This window comes from Glycine max, chromosome 1, assembly GCF_000004515.6.
Source record: "Glycine max cultivar Williams 82 chromosome 1, Glycine_max_v4.0, whole genome shotgun sequence".
Lineage (NCBI taxonomy): Eukaryota > Viridiplantae > Streptophyta > Magnoliopsida > Fabales > Fabaceae > Glycine > Glycine max.
Window position 1 is genome coordinate 55268783 of NC_016088.4, and position 16706 is coordinate 55285488.

The 16706-nt window shown below is 31.5% G+C and overlaps 3 protein-coding genes across 5 annotated transcripts; all 3 read left to right on the forward strand.

The window, feature by feature from the left end:
- Window positions 1-495: 495 nt before the first annotated feature.
- Window positions 496-3823, forward strand: LOC100818315 (autophagy-related protein 8f). Of its 3 annotated transcripts, none has more exons than XM_006573662.4 (6): window positions 496-679; window positions 1138-1179; window positions 1277-1332; window positions 2515-2567; window positions 3322-3440; window positions 3546-3823. In XM_006573662.4, exons 2-6 carry the CDS (start codon window positions 1143-1145, stop codon window positions 3650-3652), a joined length of 372 nt encoding a protein of 123 aa, XP_006573725.1. In that variant the 5' UTR covers window positions 496-679; window positions 1138-1142; the 3' UTR covers window positions 3653-3823. The 3 variants fall into 3 exon arrangements, with proteins under 3 accessions (XP_006573725.1, XP_006573724.1, XP_003517425.1); XM_006573661.3 differs by having other exon boundaries at window positions 563-881; XM_003517377.5 differs by having other exon boundaries at window positions 564-849.
- Window positions 3824-5678: 1855 nt separating this feature from the next.
- On the forward strand, window positions 5679-7639 carry LOC102662187 (uncharacterized). The gene is made up of 4 exons (XM_006573663.4): window positions 5679-5857; window positions 6008-6188; window positions 6718-6800; window positions 7298-7639. The coding sequence occupies exons 1-4, from the start codon at window positions 5750-5752 to the stop codon at window positions 7451-7453; spliced, it is 528 nt and encodes a 175-aa protein (XP_006573726.2). The 5' UTR covers window positions 5679-5749; the 3' UTR covers window positions 7454-7639.
- Window positions 7640-14381: 6742 nt separating this feature from the next.
- Window positions 14382-16309, forward strand: LOC100818856 (L-lactate dehydrogenase B). The gene is made up of 2 exons (XM_003517378.5): window positions 14382-15183; window positions 15630-16309. Exons 1-2 carry the CDS (start codon window positions 14569-14571, stop codon window positions 16071-16073), a joined length of 1059 nt encoding a protein of 352 aa, XP_003517426.1. The 5' UTR covers window positions 14382-14568; the 3' UTR covers window positions 16074-16309.
- The last annotated feature ends 397 nt before the right edge of the window (window positions 16310-16706 follow it).

Below are 16706 nucleotides of genomic sequence, written 5' to 3' on the forward strand. Positions count from 1 at the left end.
TCTCAGCATTATCGTTCAATTAGCATATCCCTTAGTGGCGATGATCAGGTCTTGCCGTTGTTGTAAAATATTTGTACATTATTATCAAATAATCTAATCACGTTATTAGAATAGGACCTTATCTTATTTATTAATGTACTGGATATGTGTGTATTCTCACGTTTTCTCTCTTTAAAGATTAAGTGTGTTTGGTTTAATTTATTTTAAAAAACAAATGTTTATTTATCAATTTCTTTTAAAAAATATATTTAGATTGATACTGAGCTTATTAATTACAAAATATAAATGGAAAGTATTTAATATTAAAATAATTTTATTATCATATATTATTATTTTATACTATTAATCAATAGGAAATATTTTTAAATATAATTTTTAAAATATTATTTTAAACTCATTTTTTTTTGTATGAGATGATTAGAAAATAATATATTATATATTCTAAATTTCTAATTAAATCCATGATATAAGTCTTTTTTAATCCATATCTACGTGTTTTGTTTTTGGAACCTTAAAAAGTTGATCGAAGTTATTTCCAAATATATAAATAGTTGTTTTTGTTAAAGACAACACAGTTTGTTATTTTGTTATCTTGAAGTAATCCACCCACGGGTTTCTTGGAGTTGTGATCAACTACGTTACTTCTCTCTTGGTTTTCTTCATCTTCCACCTTCACCTGGTTTACTTCCTTCGATAATTAACTTTATCAAAATCAAACTTTGATGTTCTTGCTTGTCTTAATTACTTCTCTGTCGTTTGACGAATAGTATTACACTATTGTCTGGGAATTTTGTTCCTTTCCTCTTTTCTGAATTCCGTTTCTCTGAAAAGAAGTTTATCATAAACACGGTAGGTAGAAGATGATCATCGCACTTATTAGGGTACTCTTTTTCACTTTACATATAAGATTTTGTTTTCCGATGGTTATTCCCCATCTGCTTCTTGTTTTTGTCTAATTATTTGCTGGCTTCGTGTTGCTCAAGTTTAATTTTTGTCGTTTTATGTATTAGTTTTTTTAGATAAAATGATTGATTATCGATTTTGATTTTTTGAGTGATTGCCGAATTATCTTTTCTTTGTCAGACAATGGATATTTTATTTTTCATTTTAATTGAATTTTGTTAATCATACCTTCAGTTGGAATGGCAAGGAACTACTTCAAACAAGAACATGATCTTGGTATGTACCTTTTGCCTTTTACCCCCACAATTACTTGTAACTTTTGTTGTGTACGAGGACTGCTAAGTATTATACAAATTAATAATTTTGTATGCAGAGAAGAGAAGAGCTGAGGCTGCTAGGATTAGGGAGAAATACCCAGACAGGATTCCGGTGAGAACTTGCAATTTTTTTTCCTTTGCTATAGTTGTGCAATTTGTGGTGATGAGTGAAGTATACATTTATGGCAGAAGCAGACTTGTTCTTTTATCTGTTTTTTTCTGGTTGAGGAGCCTATTTTATTTCAATATTTGGGGTGGTGAAAGCTTGTTTGCTATCAAATATTCAAATGTATTCTTCCTTTTTTGAATTATTTCTTTTGTCTATTGTCTCCTTCATGTCATAATGTGGCAGCTTAATATATAACTGACTTACACTTGACTTTTGTGTAAATTCGTTACAGGAGATGTGGTCCTTGATCTTCATCAACAATTTTTCTTAAACAGAAATTTCTTTAACAATGATCAATGCATTTGGATTCCTTCTACTTTGATTTTCATATTTTAGCCCTGTTCACTGCGTTCTGTTTGATGAAAGTCATTTAATTTGGCATTTTTCTGTTCTTTTAGTGGTCTTTTCATAAGCGTGTGCTGTTCCTGTTAGTGTCATTGTTCCCCTTACCTTGTTTTAATTTGTTTCCAGGTGTTCCTATTCCTACCTTTCCCTTGTTGGAGTATAATATTCTGTAAACATAGTTATGTTCCTCATGAGAATGGTCCGTAATTCTGTTGCATGCAAAATTGTATTGTGTTTTTAGATTATTTTTTTTAAGAAAAACCAATTTGGATTGCAATTGCGTACAAGTGACTAATTTGGAACTATTCTATCTTGGAGGTTAAGTGACTGATTATAGAGTCCACTGAATTATACTATGAATTCAAACTTAAGAAAGATTATTGGATGACTTATATTTTTGACCTATACATTTGTGGACTTTCTCAGAGGATGGATCCTGTGAAGGAAGCATCCTATGTTCCTAATATGTATTTATGTTTGCTGCTTTGTACTAGTTATTCTGAGTTATGATGATACAATACCAAGGAGTCTGTGTTGTCTTATTTTATTTTAGATGTTAATAGCATAGTCATACATCTAGGTTCCATTTGATTAGACAGTAATATTCATTTAGAGATAGATCAATTTTAATTTTCCAGGTAGAAACATGTTATATTATATCAGTCAAGGCATGGCGTTTTAACTAATGCATTTTGCCTACTTCAGCTATGATACTCAGAAGTGCATGCCATTGATAAATCTCTAATTTTTTTGCTTAATTATCTCTGGATATGCCTGAAGGTAATTGTGGAGAAGGCCGAAAGAAGTGACATCCCAAGTATTGACAAGAAGAAGTAAGATGTTGCCTATATCCTCCTTCTAATGTGGAAAATACCATATTAATTAGGCAAATGCTAACCAGTGCCATAAGGAATCAATTCCCTTAGGGCATTGGTTAGTGAGACCCTATTTATTATTTCCATTCCAATGTATGCAATTCAAAATTAAGCTTACACAAATGAATAAGTTTTTATTATTATTGTATTAATAAATGTGTATATCATGCCCAGTGGAAATTGTTTCATATTCCATTTGGTTGTATTAGAATTCATGCAGAATATATTTTTCAAGCAATAGATATTCAAATATTTAATTACTTTCTTATGTTTGTTTAACTATTCTAAAGCACGGCATAAATGTGATACATAGTCATAAGATCATATGGCTAGATTGATCAAAATCACCTTTTGTATAGTCACTTTGTATGGATTATCAGATGGTGTACTGAATTGATCAAAATGATTTACAAATTTGGCATGATTGACTATTAGCAATGCTGTAATAGTTAAGAGAATTGCTGATTTCAGTAGCTTCAATTAGTAAAAGGACCTGAATTTTATCTTTGGGTAAACAGCATTTTGAATTGGTTTTTTGTTTCTGAAAGCTTGGTTAAAATGTCTGTTATTTGCTATTCTTAGTTAATAAATCCTAGATTTTAAGGTGTAATAAATACATCATTGCCAATTGTCTTATGCCAGTGGATATATTATATAGTTGGCAAGCGTCTATACTGTCTTATGCTATGAAACTGAATGAGTTGCATTGCAGGTACCTTGTCCCTGCTGACTTGACTGTAGGACAGTTTGTCTACGTGATCCGCAAAAGGATTAAATTAAGTGCAGAAAAGGCAATCTTTATATTTGTGGACAATGTCCTTCCTCCTACAGGTATCACCATATGCTCGTTCACTCTTTTTCAGTATATGACTCTCTAGATTTGTAATGTAGAATAGCCTTATCCTATCACCTGACTTGATAATTCACTTTTTCCAGGAGCAATTATGTCTGCCATATATGATGAGAAGAAGGACGAGGATGGATTTCTCTATGTTACATACAGTGGCGAGAACACCTTTGGGGATCTGATTTCCATTCAGTAGCCATTATATAAATTTACACCGTTTGACCTCTGGTCTCCTTGATCTGTCTGACAAATTCGTTATAGTACTCATGTCAAGAACCTTACTCTCAATGTTTTGTAAAGTTGTATATAAATTCCGTGAACTTGATTAATATTAAAAGTTCCCTCATTCAGTCCTTCTCGGTTTTAATTGTGTGCATATCTTGGAATGTTCATTGATATATTATGGTTTAATAGTATAAGAATAAGAATATGATCTAATATCTCCTTTAATTCAAGAGGGTCTTATGGTCACATGTTTCCCCTTCGATCTGGATGAATGGTTAATGGGAATAAGCAAGAAGCGGGGAATTGAGACGGTGTATGGCAGAATGGGGTCTCATTTGTGATGATGTGCTTTATCTTTCAGTAAGCACAAGAAAATGGAAAACAATAATAATTTTACTGCTTACGATATTACTAGTACATATGATCCCATTACATTTTACGTTTACAAGTTACAACTACAATCATATTTAATTAGCATACAAGGACAATCATGGATGTAGGAGACAGTAGAATCTGAAGGATGTGTCATTGTCATGTTACATAGAACCTAGAATTAGATATCTGCCCCTTTGGGAAGCAATGGCTATTGTGACAATGCTGATGGCAGATGGTGTACGTTCCATGTGGCATGCTCCTTGGCTGCTGGGAAGACTGTTGAAGGAGACGGTTTAGCCATGCTCCGTTGTCCCTAAAACCCCTCGTCCCCATTTCCCACTCCCCTGTGGGTCCCATGTGTTTCAATTCTCTTATGCCACTTGAGCTTATTCAGCTTTGAAATAATGCAAGAGAATTAGAACTAGGAAAAAAAAAAAAGATATGGTAGGCTTAAAGAAAATGTTTTCAAAATTATTTCTCAAATATGTTTTTTGAAAATAAAAGAATTTTTATAGTATCGATAGAATTTTAAATAATATTTTTCTTACCCCTGAAGAGTCCAAGTTGCTTTTTATTGAGAGCTGGAATGAATAAAATTCAATGAAGTGGAAAATTTGTTGTTAGTCTCTATATTTTTAGACCTTTGTTCAAACGTGATCATGGTCGTTATTCTTTCATATGATGAATTTGATGTCCAAACTTTAAAAATTACGTGAATTTAGTCTTTTTTCTCTGGGAATCATCACACACACACACACACATATATATATATATATATATTTATTTTGAGTTATGAGAGGTTAAATCTATGTATTTAAAGTTTAAGAACTTAATTTATTAATATGAAAGTAAAGAAATCTTAAACATGTTGACTAAAAGTATACGACGCATTCTTCTCTTCAATCAACTATAGTTATGGAACACAATTTTGTTTTTTTACTTTCTTTTTCATTAATTTACCACGCTAAAGCATTCCATCCTAGTCTAAAAGTGAGATCTTGTAATCTATTTGGTCATACTCATGCAGCTCGAACAAACAGAAACTACTTGATCTCACTTTCATTAGACCAACCTCGTTTTGTTTTGTCTTAGGCAGTTTTGTGATCGCATCTTTTTTATGCAACGAGAAGATCACCAAACTTCACCAGCCTAATATCCAACATGTATCACCCACATCCCATCTTTCGCGGAAAAGCCTTGTCCAACAAATCTAAGCCATAAGAAGCAAGTAATCAATGAATTCATGCAATTGCAATTTTGGAAACATACTAGTTCTTCAACATAAATATATGCAATGCAATGTCGTTACTTATTAACCTCTGTAGCTTAATTATTTTTATTACAATCTTAATTCGCTAGCCAATAGCTAGCTATAGTTCAGTTAAAATATAGAAATATAAGACCCTTTGTGATTGGGATGGCCGATGAGTGATTAAAAATGATCACAGTAAAGGGGTTAGGGGACAAATGTGGACCCTTGATATCTTAATTTTCGTTTTCAAGGTTCATCTCCCAAACACATGCATGTTCTCTTAAAGAGCGTTCTCCATCCCATACAAAACCTGCATTTAATGCACCTGCTATTCTGCCATTACATATTCGTGAAAACCTGACCCTATACGTCTACTCATACATACAAACTTCACTCTTGCTCTGTCTGTAATTAACTTGGAGCCAGCAAACTCATCTCAGCATGACTTATCTTTCTCTTGCTCTGCTCCTTCTCCTCTGTGTTTCTGTGCATGCATGCACCGCCCGTTCTTTTTCTCTCAGTCTTACTATAAAAGACACCACACATAAGGTTGGCTTCCAAATACCAACAATTCGATCCTCTTTTGATCACTTCCTCATTACACTGCTTTAGTTCTCCTCCGTACGGGACACAAGTATATTAACTGGGAAGCATTTTAAATTATCATTTATAGAGATTAAGATTTGTGATTCTCTACAGGAATTAGACAAGTTCAAATTATTGGAGACATTAACTGCAACTTCATCTATTGTGAAGAATTACAAGCTAGAGGCGAATCAACCGCAGCAACAGAAAGTCGTAAATAATGAAATAAACACTTGTGAGAGTTGTAGCAGTGTATCATCCACTTTGAAGGAAACGATAGTAGAGGCAGCTTCAGGTGCTTAATTTTCTTGAATCTTTTCCCTGACTTCCTTCCCCAAATACACACACGCACACACTGCATGATGATATTTTTTTTGTAAGCTTTGAGCAAACCTACATCTCCTTTTCTTTTGTTAACATGACAATCACGAGCTTCAGGCAATAGAGAAATAAACTTCACGGATGGTTCTGAACTTTAAAGTTACTTGCCTATTTCCATTACTTAAAGGAATTAGAAACATTATAATGAAATCAAAATGGAGAAATCAAAATGCAATTCACCCCGTACAATATTGATTGTCAAGATCAATGTAGTTCCAAAATTATGTCCTTTGCCTTTATTTTCTCAGCCAATAGAATCTGATGTGTGTACCTTATATGTGAGGGTCATGTTGTATTATATATGGTGCAATAGGTTGTATGCCATTTTATCAACTTCTCTCTCAAAATATTGTAGTTATATGCGATTTTTTTTTTTTTATATAAATTTTACCATCTTCCCACTATCAACCTAGCCTTATGCACCATATAATCTCCCTGTGTAGTAAAAATAATACCAAGTGACAGTGGTGAGCATGCAGCTGGGACATCTTTTCAAATGGATTCTCCATCCTTTCTTGCAAGCCAGGTAATAACATACAAATTTGGATAATTTAGATTTGAATGAGAGAATTATTTGCCCCTCTTATTGGGTTAAAGATCAGTTTATTGCATCTTCAAAATTAATGATTTATAAATATAAATCTTTTTACGTAAATGTTCACTAGTAGTTATACAGTTCAAACAAACACGTGCATTTGTACGTCAGGCATAAGTACAATTTCTTACGACCAGAGAAAGTATCAGCCAAAGTGAGAAGAAGTATCAGTATAGTTTAAGATAATAAATATTTGTTGAAATGTTTTCCTGGACATTAGTAACAGGTGTTGAATAAGGCTAAATTTGTATCTTTAGTTTAATTCTATATGTGTTGTTATTTGCGTGAATCATATCATTGTTGTGCGCAAAGGGGTCTAATCCCAACACAACTATAACTTGCATATAGCATAGGGATCGAGTGATATAATTAATATGGTGTCATTTGATTTTGAAAGATATAGAAAGTGATGAGACATATGGTTGTAGGATGAGAGGAGGCATGCCCGGTCAATGCTGGGACCTGCTCAGCACAACGATGAAGAAACAGTGGTTACAAACGCCAGTGACACTGAAGAGGACATAGTCGAGATGGATTATGCTCAACCACATCGGAAGCCACCCATTCACAACGAAAAGCCTTAATTGACTCCATGCATGCTTAATTTACGATCTTTATTTTTCTAAAAATGCTTCATGCTATGTAGATTTGGCCTTTCGAATGATGTTGAGTTATTTACTTTCAAAACTACTATATAGTACAAGTGCACGAAAGTATGATTATGATGTTTGCTATTTTATAAACAACAACATATATATACGTTTTTTTCCCGATGGTGTTTGGTATAAAACAAGTAATGGATAAATATAATCGATAACAATCAGATTCATTCATATATATATATATATATATATATATATATATATATATATATATATCCTTTCCTGTTATCAGCTATCGTGTCATTTTAGCATTTCCTAGCTATTTACTTTAGTCAAAATTTGCAGGCTAAAGACACCAAGGCACATGCAATGCCTTAGCGAAATGTCAGAATATCCTGTTTTCCTTGTCCATCAAAAAAATTTGACTCACGTGAAAAGTGTGCAATGAAATTATGAGAAGTGGAATGCGAGACATGGATTGGAATGGAAGAGTTGCCAACTTTTAAGGCATGTATCACTATAGTTGGTATTCCTCTTAAATGCTGGTAGTTAAAGTGTGTCCCCAATTTCGGTTTACTGTCCTAAAGTTGGTTAATTATTGCGCCAAAATTGTATTCTGGCTCGGCCAAATACTGTAAAGGCAATACATGATTTAATGAAGGAAGCAAAATAAAGGCGAATAAATTAATTAAATGCAGGAAACAAAAAGAATAGTACATCTCGCATGTTGTGTAACAGTGCCTCATCGAAACCAATATTATTATAGTACATTCAAAAATCACGCCTCTCGCCTGTTCGGTCCATTACTTCTCTAAGCTTATAATAACATCATACAAATTGATGCCTTCTAAACTCAGACATCACCATCACCCCTATTTCTGATATTCATCCGTATAGCCTACACAATGATACATTTATGAATGAAATGAATCTAAAATCAATATCGATATTGAAAAGTTAAATTTTCAACAAATAATAAATATGAACCCATGATCTTGGTTGTACCTTATCTATCTCTAGAAAACATAATACGCATATGTTACAAAAGCTCGATGTGTAAAATAAACTTTTTCCAGTTTGAATAGCAGAAACTCAAAATTCAAATCTTTTGAGCGTAGTCATTCAGATATATCTTAACTAAAAGATAAAGACTAATTTCTCGATATATTAAAATTCATTTAAAAAACTGACTTCTCTCAATTCACCTGTCTCATAATTCAAATCTTTTAAATGTAAAATGGCAACTCACCGGTCCCCATTTATCCAACAGTATTGTTGAGGCATGTAAATTCATTTACCACAACCTAATTCTTCCAAAGAAAAAAGAAATCCTATATTGCTATAGCTTTTATTTGGTGAATATGCATTGCTATAGTTGACAATGAACGTGTTGATAAATCTGATTGCTTGACCTGTCCTGTCCTGATCCCTACGAAGGAAAAAAAATACTAGTTAGTATGACAATAGCTTCATCCAAAATTACCTAAATTCAGACCATATATATTCAGTTAGTTTGGATAAACCTTTTAACCAAAAGTTATAATAGAAAAAATGAATTGGTGAAAGAGGTAAAATAAATGAAACTTCTCGCATAAATTAAGATTATACAGTGTATACTGTGTATTTCAACTTTTCCATAAACTTCCTTATATAACTTCTTAAGTAGAATACTGTGTATTTTACAATTGAAAAACCAAAAACTCCTTTAAGTTAGAAGCTGGTTCAATATGGACCATACTACCTACCAATCAATAAAGAAGGACAAAGAAGGCTTCTCTTCTAGATAAGGCATCAAGATATCTGACTGGAAAAGAAAATAAAATACGATTTGAATATTAGGCAACTAAAGAAGATATGATTAATTAATTAATTAGACCTTGAGCTCTCAACCATTGCTCATATAATAAGAGAAAGTGATATGCTTAGGCACGTCTTAAATTTGACCATTGTCCTGGGACGAAAACATAACTCGGGTAACACATTCAAGTTAAGTCTCTTCAAGTCGGATAGGACTATATAGATACTAAAGTTCTTCATATGAGTGTTTAACATAATAAGTCTAAAACTTAAACTTAGTCAAATTAAAATAATCATGTAGTTGGTGATATCTTTAGATGCAACTTATGTATTTATTAGACAATTTTATCAATTAATTTTAAGATGGAATCTAATATGGAATCTCTACCATGTAAGGCCTATTCTAGTTCTCCAATCACTTTAGTACTAAATTCTAAACAGACCTAAATTAGAGTCGTGGACCAACCAAACAACTGGAAGAAAGATTAGACACCTTGCCATTTCTTGGACCACTTCCTTTCAGAGCATATACAAATTTTCCATGAGATCCTACATCCTACACAGGAGACACTCCAAAAGAAAAATGGACCCTGTGCCAAACAGCAGAACAACAGTGGCTCTAGCCTGATGAAGACGCTAGACAACTAAACAAGTTCACTGATGTGCTTGTCCAACATCAAACAAGAAAAGATATATCACCACAAATATCTAACGGCACATGTAAAACACAAACACCACATTATTATTACCATGACCGTGTGTTAGCATGATTTTAATAAAAAAATTATAAGTAGATAGAAATTGATGGGAATTGATTTCGTGAAGACTTAAGATTTTAAAGATTAAAAATGTAAAAGATAACGTGAGTTGCTGTGAAAATTATAATTTTAAAATTCAGTCTATATATATTGAATAAGTTAATTTAAAGAGCTTTCGGTTCTACAAAAGAATATTCTTTGTTGAATGAGCATAAACTTTTTTAAGATAACTTTATTGGAAAGACATATTGAGATGACTTTTTATCAGATGCATGTAGAAGTTTTTATTTACTTCATGATTGTTCTTCTGTTGGAAGGCCTTAACGTTAATGCTAATACACCCTTGGTATTTACGTAAACTTTAAATTTTAAACTTATTATTATTGCCTGTAGTTATCATAAATTATTAATAAACACATTAGTTAGATTGTGAAAAAGGAAAACTATTGGAAAATATGCTTATATCTTTATTTTTTTAGAGAAGAATAATTTAGTTTATCTTTTTAAGAATTATTATTTGTTTTAAATCTTTAGAATATCTTTTAGAATTAAAAAGGATATTATCTTTTTTAGGATATTTTTATATTTAAAAAATTTATCTATATTTAAGATTTGTTTTCTTTTTTACATTAAGATTCTAGGTCTATAAGTAAAAGTTTCTTGATAAGAGAAAAATTATCCAATGAAAAGACACCCCACAACCAAAGAGAGAGATAATGCCAATGGATTTGCAAGCTCCACAAAAATTTGTCAGGTATAAAGATGGGTTTGACAAGTTTTTGAAACTTGTAATGAAGATGGTGTACAAAAATTTGCAAGTTTTCGTTTCATAAAAACTCTTGATGACTATGAATGAAATACGAGAGAAAGTCTTCTATATAATATATCTACAACTCTTCCACACAAATATATCTCTATACACCACACTAAAAAATAAAAAATAAAAAAGCTTATCAGAGACGACATTTCAGCTTACGAATTACACTCATAAGTCCGAACTATGAGATGCAAGAGGTTTAATTAAATAACTAAATATTTTAAAAAAGTCTAGTGTATTCCATGGGTTCTAATTTATAGTTGCTTTCTTTTTTTTATATGGGGCTACAGACTACAGTTGCTTGATCTGTAAAACGCCAGACGTGTACTTCAGGTCCACCAGAATAAGTCAAACGACATTGACATTCTCACCCTTGTTTTTGTTAGTTCACTCCCAACTTTTTTAAAATAAAATCTTGTGGACATACATAACGAAAGTGTATTTGGGTTGTGTATCCGGACAAATCTTATTGAAATACAATACAAAAATGTTTTAAAAAGTATTTTTTTTAAGAGTAAATTATATTAATATCTCTTGAAGCTTCATTAAATTTCTTTTGAAACACCTCATTTTTTTACACCTACACTAACCTTCTTGATTGTTTGAAAAACAGTATATTCACACCTCTCATACATTACATTAATTCCCTTAATTATTGTTTGAAAAATATTACACCTGCATATAGTTATACCTCTGTAAGAAAAATTATTGTAAATGTTAAAAAAACAGAATTTATGGGTAATTTCAATAAATTTCAAGGGTGTCAATATAATTCATTCTTTTGTTTTTTAAGTAATGTTATATAGAATTAACTACACAAGAAAAGCATATTTTGTTGTGTAGTTAATTTTATATACAAGTTACTATTTAAAAATCACCTTTTTATAATAATAAATTAATTATAATATAAATTATTTTTTTAATTAGAATCAAATTAAATTAATTAAGATGCAAGTTGTTTTTATAATAGTAATCGAATTAGTATTAAAAAGGGTAACTTTTATTGTAATTAAATTTCAATTAAAAAATAATTTGAATTATAATTAATTTAATTATTATTAAAAGTAACATTTTAAAAAAATTAACTTATATAAAGAATTAATTATACAACACAAGTAAGTTTTTATTCAAAAAAGAAAACAATAAAACTTTGTTCTCATTATGTTAAATTTTTTCTGAAACCAGAAATAAGTTTTCATTCTGTATAACTTAATAATTAATAAAAAAATATTTTCTTTGTATTATATGGTGAACTGACACCACCCTAACACAATGAAAACAAGTTTTGGTTGTGTACTCATCACAACAGAAACTTGTTTCTATGAAGACTATTTTTTTTTCAATAAAATGTTTTAGAAAACATTAGGAGTGAACTTAACAAGAACGAGAATACCAATACGCTAAGTCAATTAGTATGAAAAAAATTGAATTGTAAGGAAAAGATTGGATTTAGCCTTGAAAGAAGAGTTATTATATATTCACATTGTTATTTGTTCTGAATGCACCTTGATATTTTTTATGAAATTACTATTCATAGAAACTTATTTTGGTTTTGTATTTGATACAGTACAAGATATGTAATAGATACACAATGAAGATTAATTTCCATTTTGTATCTAATAATACAAAATACACAACGGATTTAGTTGTGTATCATGGTTTTTTTTTTTGTCTAACTAAGATCACTTGTCCCGTGCTTTTGCACGGGCAGTTAAAAAAACCTATTTTTCTTTTTTATAAAACATATAGAATGCAAGAGAGAAAAAATAGTACAGGGTGAAAAGAAAAAGTTGATATAAGTGCTTACACCTGTCTAGTTTCTTGGATAGTTGCATCTACTGTGCTCACCCAGGAGAGAGAAAAATGAGAAAGAATAAAAGAGAAAAAAATGTAGACCCATTTTGCATAATACATAAAAATGGTGGTTGAACAGATTTAATATAAGTATAGATTACATGGTTAAATAAGGTAAAAAAACATAAATGAGTTAAACACCCCCCAAAAACAAAAGAAGAAGAAGAAGAAAAAAAGAATACATGGTTAAATAGGGTGCAAATATATTTTTCTTAAAAAAAGAAAGTTACAAATATGTTGCAAATCTTTACATGAATTTGTCCAAAAATTTATTTAAATTTGGTTATTAGCACCTTTATTTTATAGGTAGATTCATGTATTGAAGTTGATATTAACATTTGAAAAAAGTGCAATAAGTGGGAGTCATATATATAATCGCTAAAAAAACTTAACATAGTGACAAAATAATTTACATATAATTTTTAAAAACTGAAAATTGAATTGGTTATGGTATTAAGGTAACTTGTATATTTGTGAATATGAATTAAACTCTTTATAATTATATATAAACTTAACAGTATCATTTTTATATATTCAGTTTATTTGAGTTAATTCAAAAATAGTATTAGTACCATACATTTGAAAACGCATAAGAGTTCAGACTTCAGACTTCAGAGTTTTACCTACCACGGTTTGGAGACAAAACAACAAATATAACAAATTAATTAAACTAAGTTCATGATTTATAATTTAATCAAATAAAGGAGAATAATAAGTGCACATTAAGAGAGGCAGCATTGCCTCACAATATTTTGAGAAAATGTTGCCACAGAGTGTCATTTGGTGTTGTCCTATCGCGTACGTCTAGTTCTATTTTGATAAGTATATGAAACTGATAAATAAAAAAAGGATATGACCACTGACACGTGCACGCTAAAAGTGGAAAGTAATATAGGGAAAGCATATCAAAAGAAGCTCTCCTCAGCACACAGTTTCCTGTAACTGGCCAAGGAAACTAGGGATTGGAAAAGGAACAGAGTGGCTGACGGTAAGCATCGTAAATCTTCCGGCACATAACATTCTTCTCCTATTCATACGTCCAAAGTTTCAATAAATAACTAATATCTATTCGTTGCTCAAGTGATACGATGACTTTTTATTCTCCAAAAGTCGTATTTGAACAAAAGGTACTGCAAAAAAGGTTGCCGAAATTAATATGCTATTCATTGAGTAGAATTGACTCATAATTATATTATAAAAACAACGTATTTATCTATTATTACTACCTCCCACTATTATTATTTAATTTTGTACTTATCAATAAGTTATAATTATATTGCTATCAGACATAACAAAATTGGTGCAATTTAGGGTGGCTACAAATTCATAGCATAAAAGTATATAAGAGCACGTTATTGAATGCCCACGCAAAATGACACCGGCCGACACGTTTTTTTTTTTTTCCTGATTCCTTTTAGTACAATCCTTAACGTTAACGTATTTCCTTGGCGAATCCAGAAACTATAGAAAGTTCTTAATCCTTAACGAAACATATTTGGTTGGTGAATCCAGAACTTTAGAAAATTCAAAGGCAGTACGAGACATTCTCCATTTCTCCCCAATCAACATATTGTAGCAAGCTACGGAGAGACATGAGGTGCAATGGACCCACACAAAGGTTTGGATCTCAACCACCCACGTCTCATTTACGACGAATTAACAAAGCACGGGATTGACTATTGAAAAGCATTACGTTGTAACTTGTTTCCAAAGCCAAGACTCAAAAACCATTCAAGTTAGTCCCAAGTTTTACATTCTCATCCCTTTTTCACCTTAGTATAAATATGCTAACTTATCACCTCTTATAACCACAAAACTAATAATCAATCTTGATATATATTTATCTTTTCTTGGAAGAAGGAATCCAAAGAATGGCAATGCACAAGAGCAGTTCAGGTTCAGCATTGGGTCCGGGAGGCTTGGACTTAACTCAAGCCTTCTTCAAGTCGATCATGAACGCTGCAGCTTCTTCTCCCACCAAACGCCACAACAAAATCTCTGTTGTTGGGGCAGGCAACGTGGGAATGGCCATAGCCCAAACCATCCTCACTCAGGATCTCACCGACGAGCTTGTGCTCGTGGATGCAATTCCTGACAAACTCCGCGGCGAGATGCTTGACCTCCAGCACGCCGCTGCCTTCCTCCCCCGCACCAGAATTCAGGCCTCCACCGATTACTCGGTCACGCTGGGCTCTGACCTCTGCATTGTCACAGCCGGGGCTCGTCAAATTAATGGCGAGTCCCGGCTCAATCTCCTACAGAGGAATGTCACACTCTTTCAGAAAATCATACCTCCTTTGGCTCGTTACTCCCCAGACACCATTCTTCTCATCGTTTCAAATCCCGTGGACGTGCTCACTTACGTGGCATGGAAGCTTTCAGGGTTCCCTTCAAACCGCGTCATTGGCTCCGGCACTAACTTGGACTCTTCCCGTTTTCGTTTCCTCATTGCTGATCATCTTGATGTCAACGCTCAAGATGTCCAGGTTAATTATTTTTCGAGTATATAAATTAGTACTTTATACTAGTACTCCCCCCTATCAAATTATAAAAACATTTTAGATTTTCACATAGATATTTAAAAATATAATTGATTTACTGAATTTTAAACAAAATATTAGATAACTTTTTAATATTTTTTTATTTATCTTATTGATGACTCATTTATTCTTTTTATATATTATTTCTACTTAGTATTGATTAAGAATAATCATAAAAAATACTATTTATTATAGTATTGATTTTGTAAATTTATATATATATATATATATATATATATTAATATTATTTTATTTTTGAAATAATTTTTTTCTTTAAAGCGTTATATAAGATGAAACAGAAGGAATGAGTATTATATACTAGTGATCAACCTTTATTATTCTCACGTTATCATTTTATTTTCTTATATGTTGTGATTTTTTTGTAATTGTAGGCTTTTATAGTGGGGGAACATGGTGACAGCTCAGTGGCTCTGTGGTCTAGTATTAGTGTTGGGGGTGTTCCGGTGCTGAGTTTTTTGGAGAAGCAAGAAATTGCGTATGAGAAGGAAATGTTGGAGAACATACACAAGGAAGTTATACAGGGTGCTTATGAAGTTATCAATCTGAAAGGGTACACTTCTTGGGCAATAGGATACTCGGTGGCAAACTTGGCACGAACCATTCTCAGGGACCAAAGGAGGGTCCACCCTGTCTCGGTTCTTGCAAAGGGTTTTTATGGCATTGATGATGGGGAAGTGTTTCTCAGCTTGCCTGCACAACTAGGAAGAGGAGGGGTTTTGGGTGTAACCAATGTGCACTTGACTGAAGAAGAGACACAGAGGCTTAGGGACTCAGCTAAGACAATCCTCCAAGTGCAGAATCAGTTGGTTATTTGAATTTTTTTTTCAAGCACCCTCTGATGAACTCACCTGGAAATTAGTAACTCATGTATCAATGTTATGGTTGTTTATTATCCTTTTCTTTTCTTTTCTTTTTTCCAAAATATTGTTTGGTCGTCTATGTGTACGTACTGAGAAATTTCTTTTCTGTTGTTGTTGTTGTTATAATAAACAGAGATGCATTTGCTATTTACTATAAAATTCCAGTCAAGCAATTTGCTATTTTTCTATAATTTAAATTGAATTAACGAAAAGTTATTGATTTGTATAATAGACTAATAGTTCAATTATGAATTTATTTTTAAATCAAAATAGTTAAATATATATTTATAACATTGTAGTTAGTAATAAAATAATAAAGAAATAGTTGAATTGATTAAAAAATCATTAATATAAACTTTACAAAATAAAATTAAATAGTATTTTTAATAGTTAAATTAACAAAAAATATAAATTTAGTTATTGATGATAATGATAATAATAATAATAATGTTGATACAAAAAAAATGTAATTTCCATAATAATGTTTTGTTTTTAACTTTTTAGAAAATACTTTTTAGAATATTGTTATTGTTTTTTAAAAAGTACTTTTTAAAGATGTTAAAAGATAAAATTGTGTTTTGCAAAATA

Coding starts and splice junctions, on each gene's coding strand:
- LOC102662187 (XM_006573663.4), top strand. CDS start 5,750: ATGACTTATCTTTCTCTTGCTCTGCTCCTTCTCCTCTGTGTTTCTGTG. Junction 6,189..6,717: donor GATAGTAGAGGCAGCTTCAG/GTGCTTAATTTT, acceptor CTCCCTGTGTAG/TAAAAATAATACCAAGTGAC. Junction 6,801..7,297: donor CATCCTTTCTTGCAAGCCAG/GTAATAACATAC, acceptor ATATGGTTGTAG/GATGAGAGGAGGCATGCCCG.
- LOC100818315 (XM_006573662.4), top strand. CDS start 1,143: ATGGCAAGGAACTACTTCAAACAAGAACATGATCTTG. Junction 1,333..2,514: donor AATACCCAGACAGGATTCCG/GTGAGAACTTGC, acceptor ATATGCCTGAAG/GTAATTGTGGAGAAGGCCGA. Junction 3,441..3,545: donor CAATGTCCTTCCTCCTACAG/GTATCACCATAT, acceptor CACTTTTTCCAG/GAGCAATTATGTCTGCCATA.
- LOC100818856 (XM_003517378.5), top strand. CDS start 14,569: ATGGCAATGCACAAGAGCAGTTCAGGTTCAGCATTGGGTCCGGGAGGC. Junction 15,184..15,629: donor TCAACGCTCAAGATGTCCAG/GTTAATTATTTT, acceptor TTGTAATTGTAG/GCTTTTATAGTGGGGGAACA.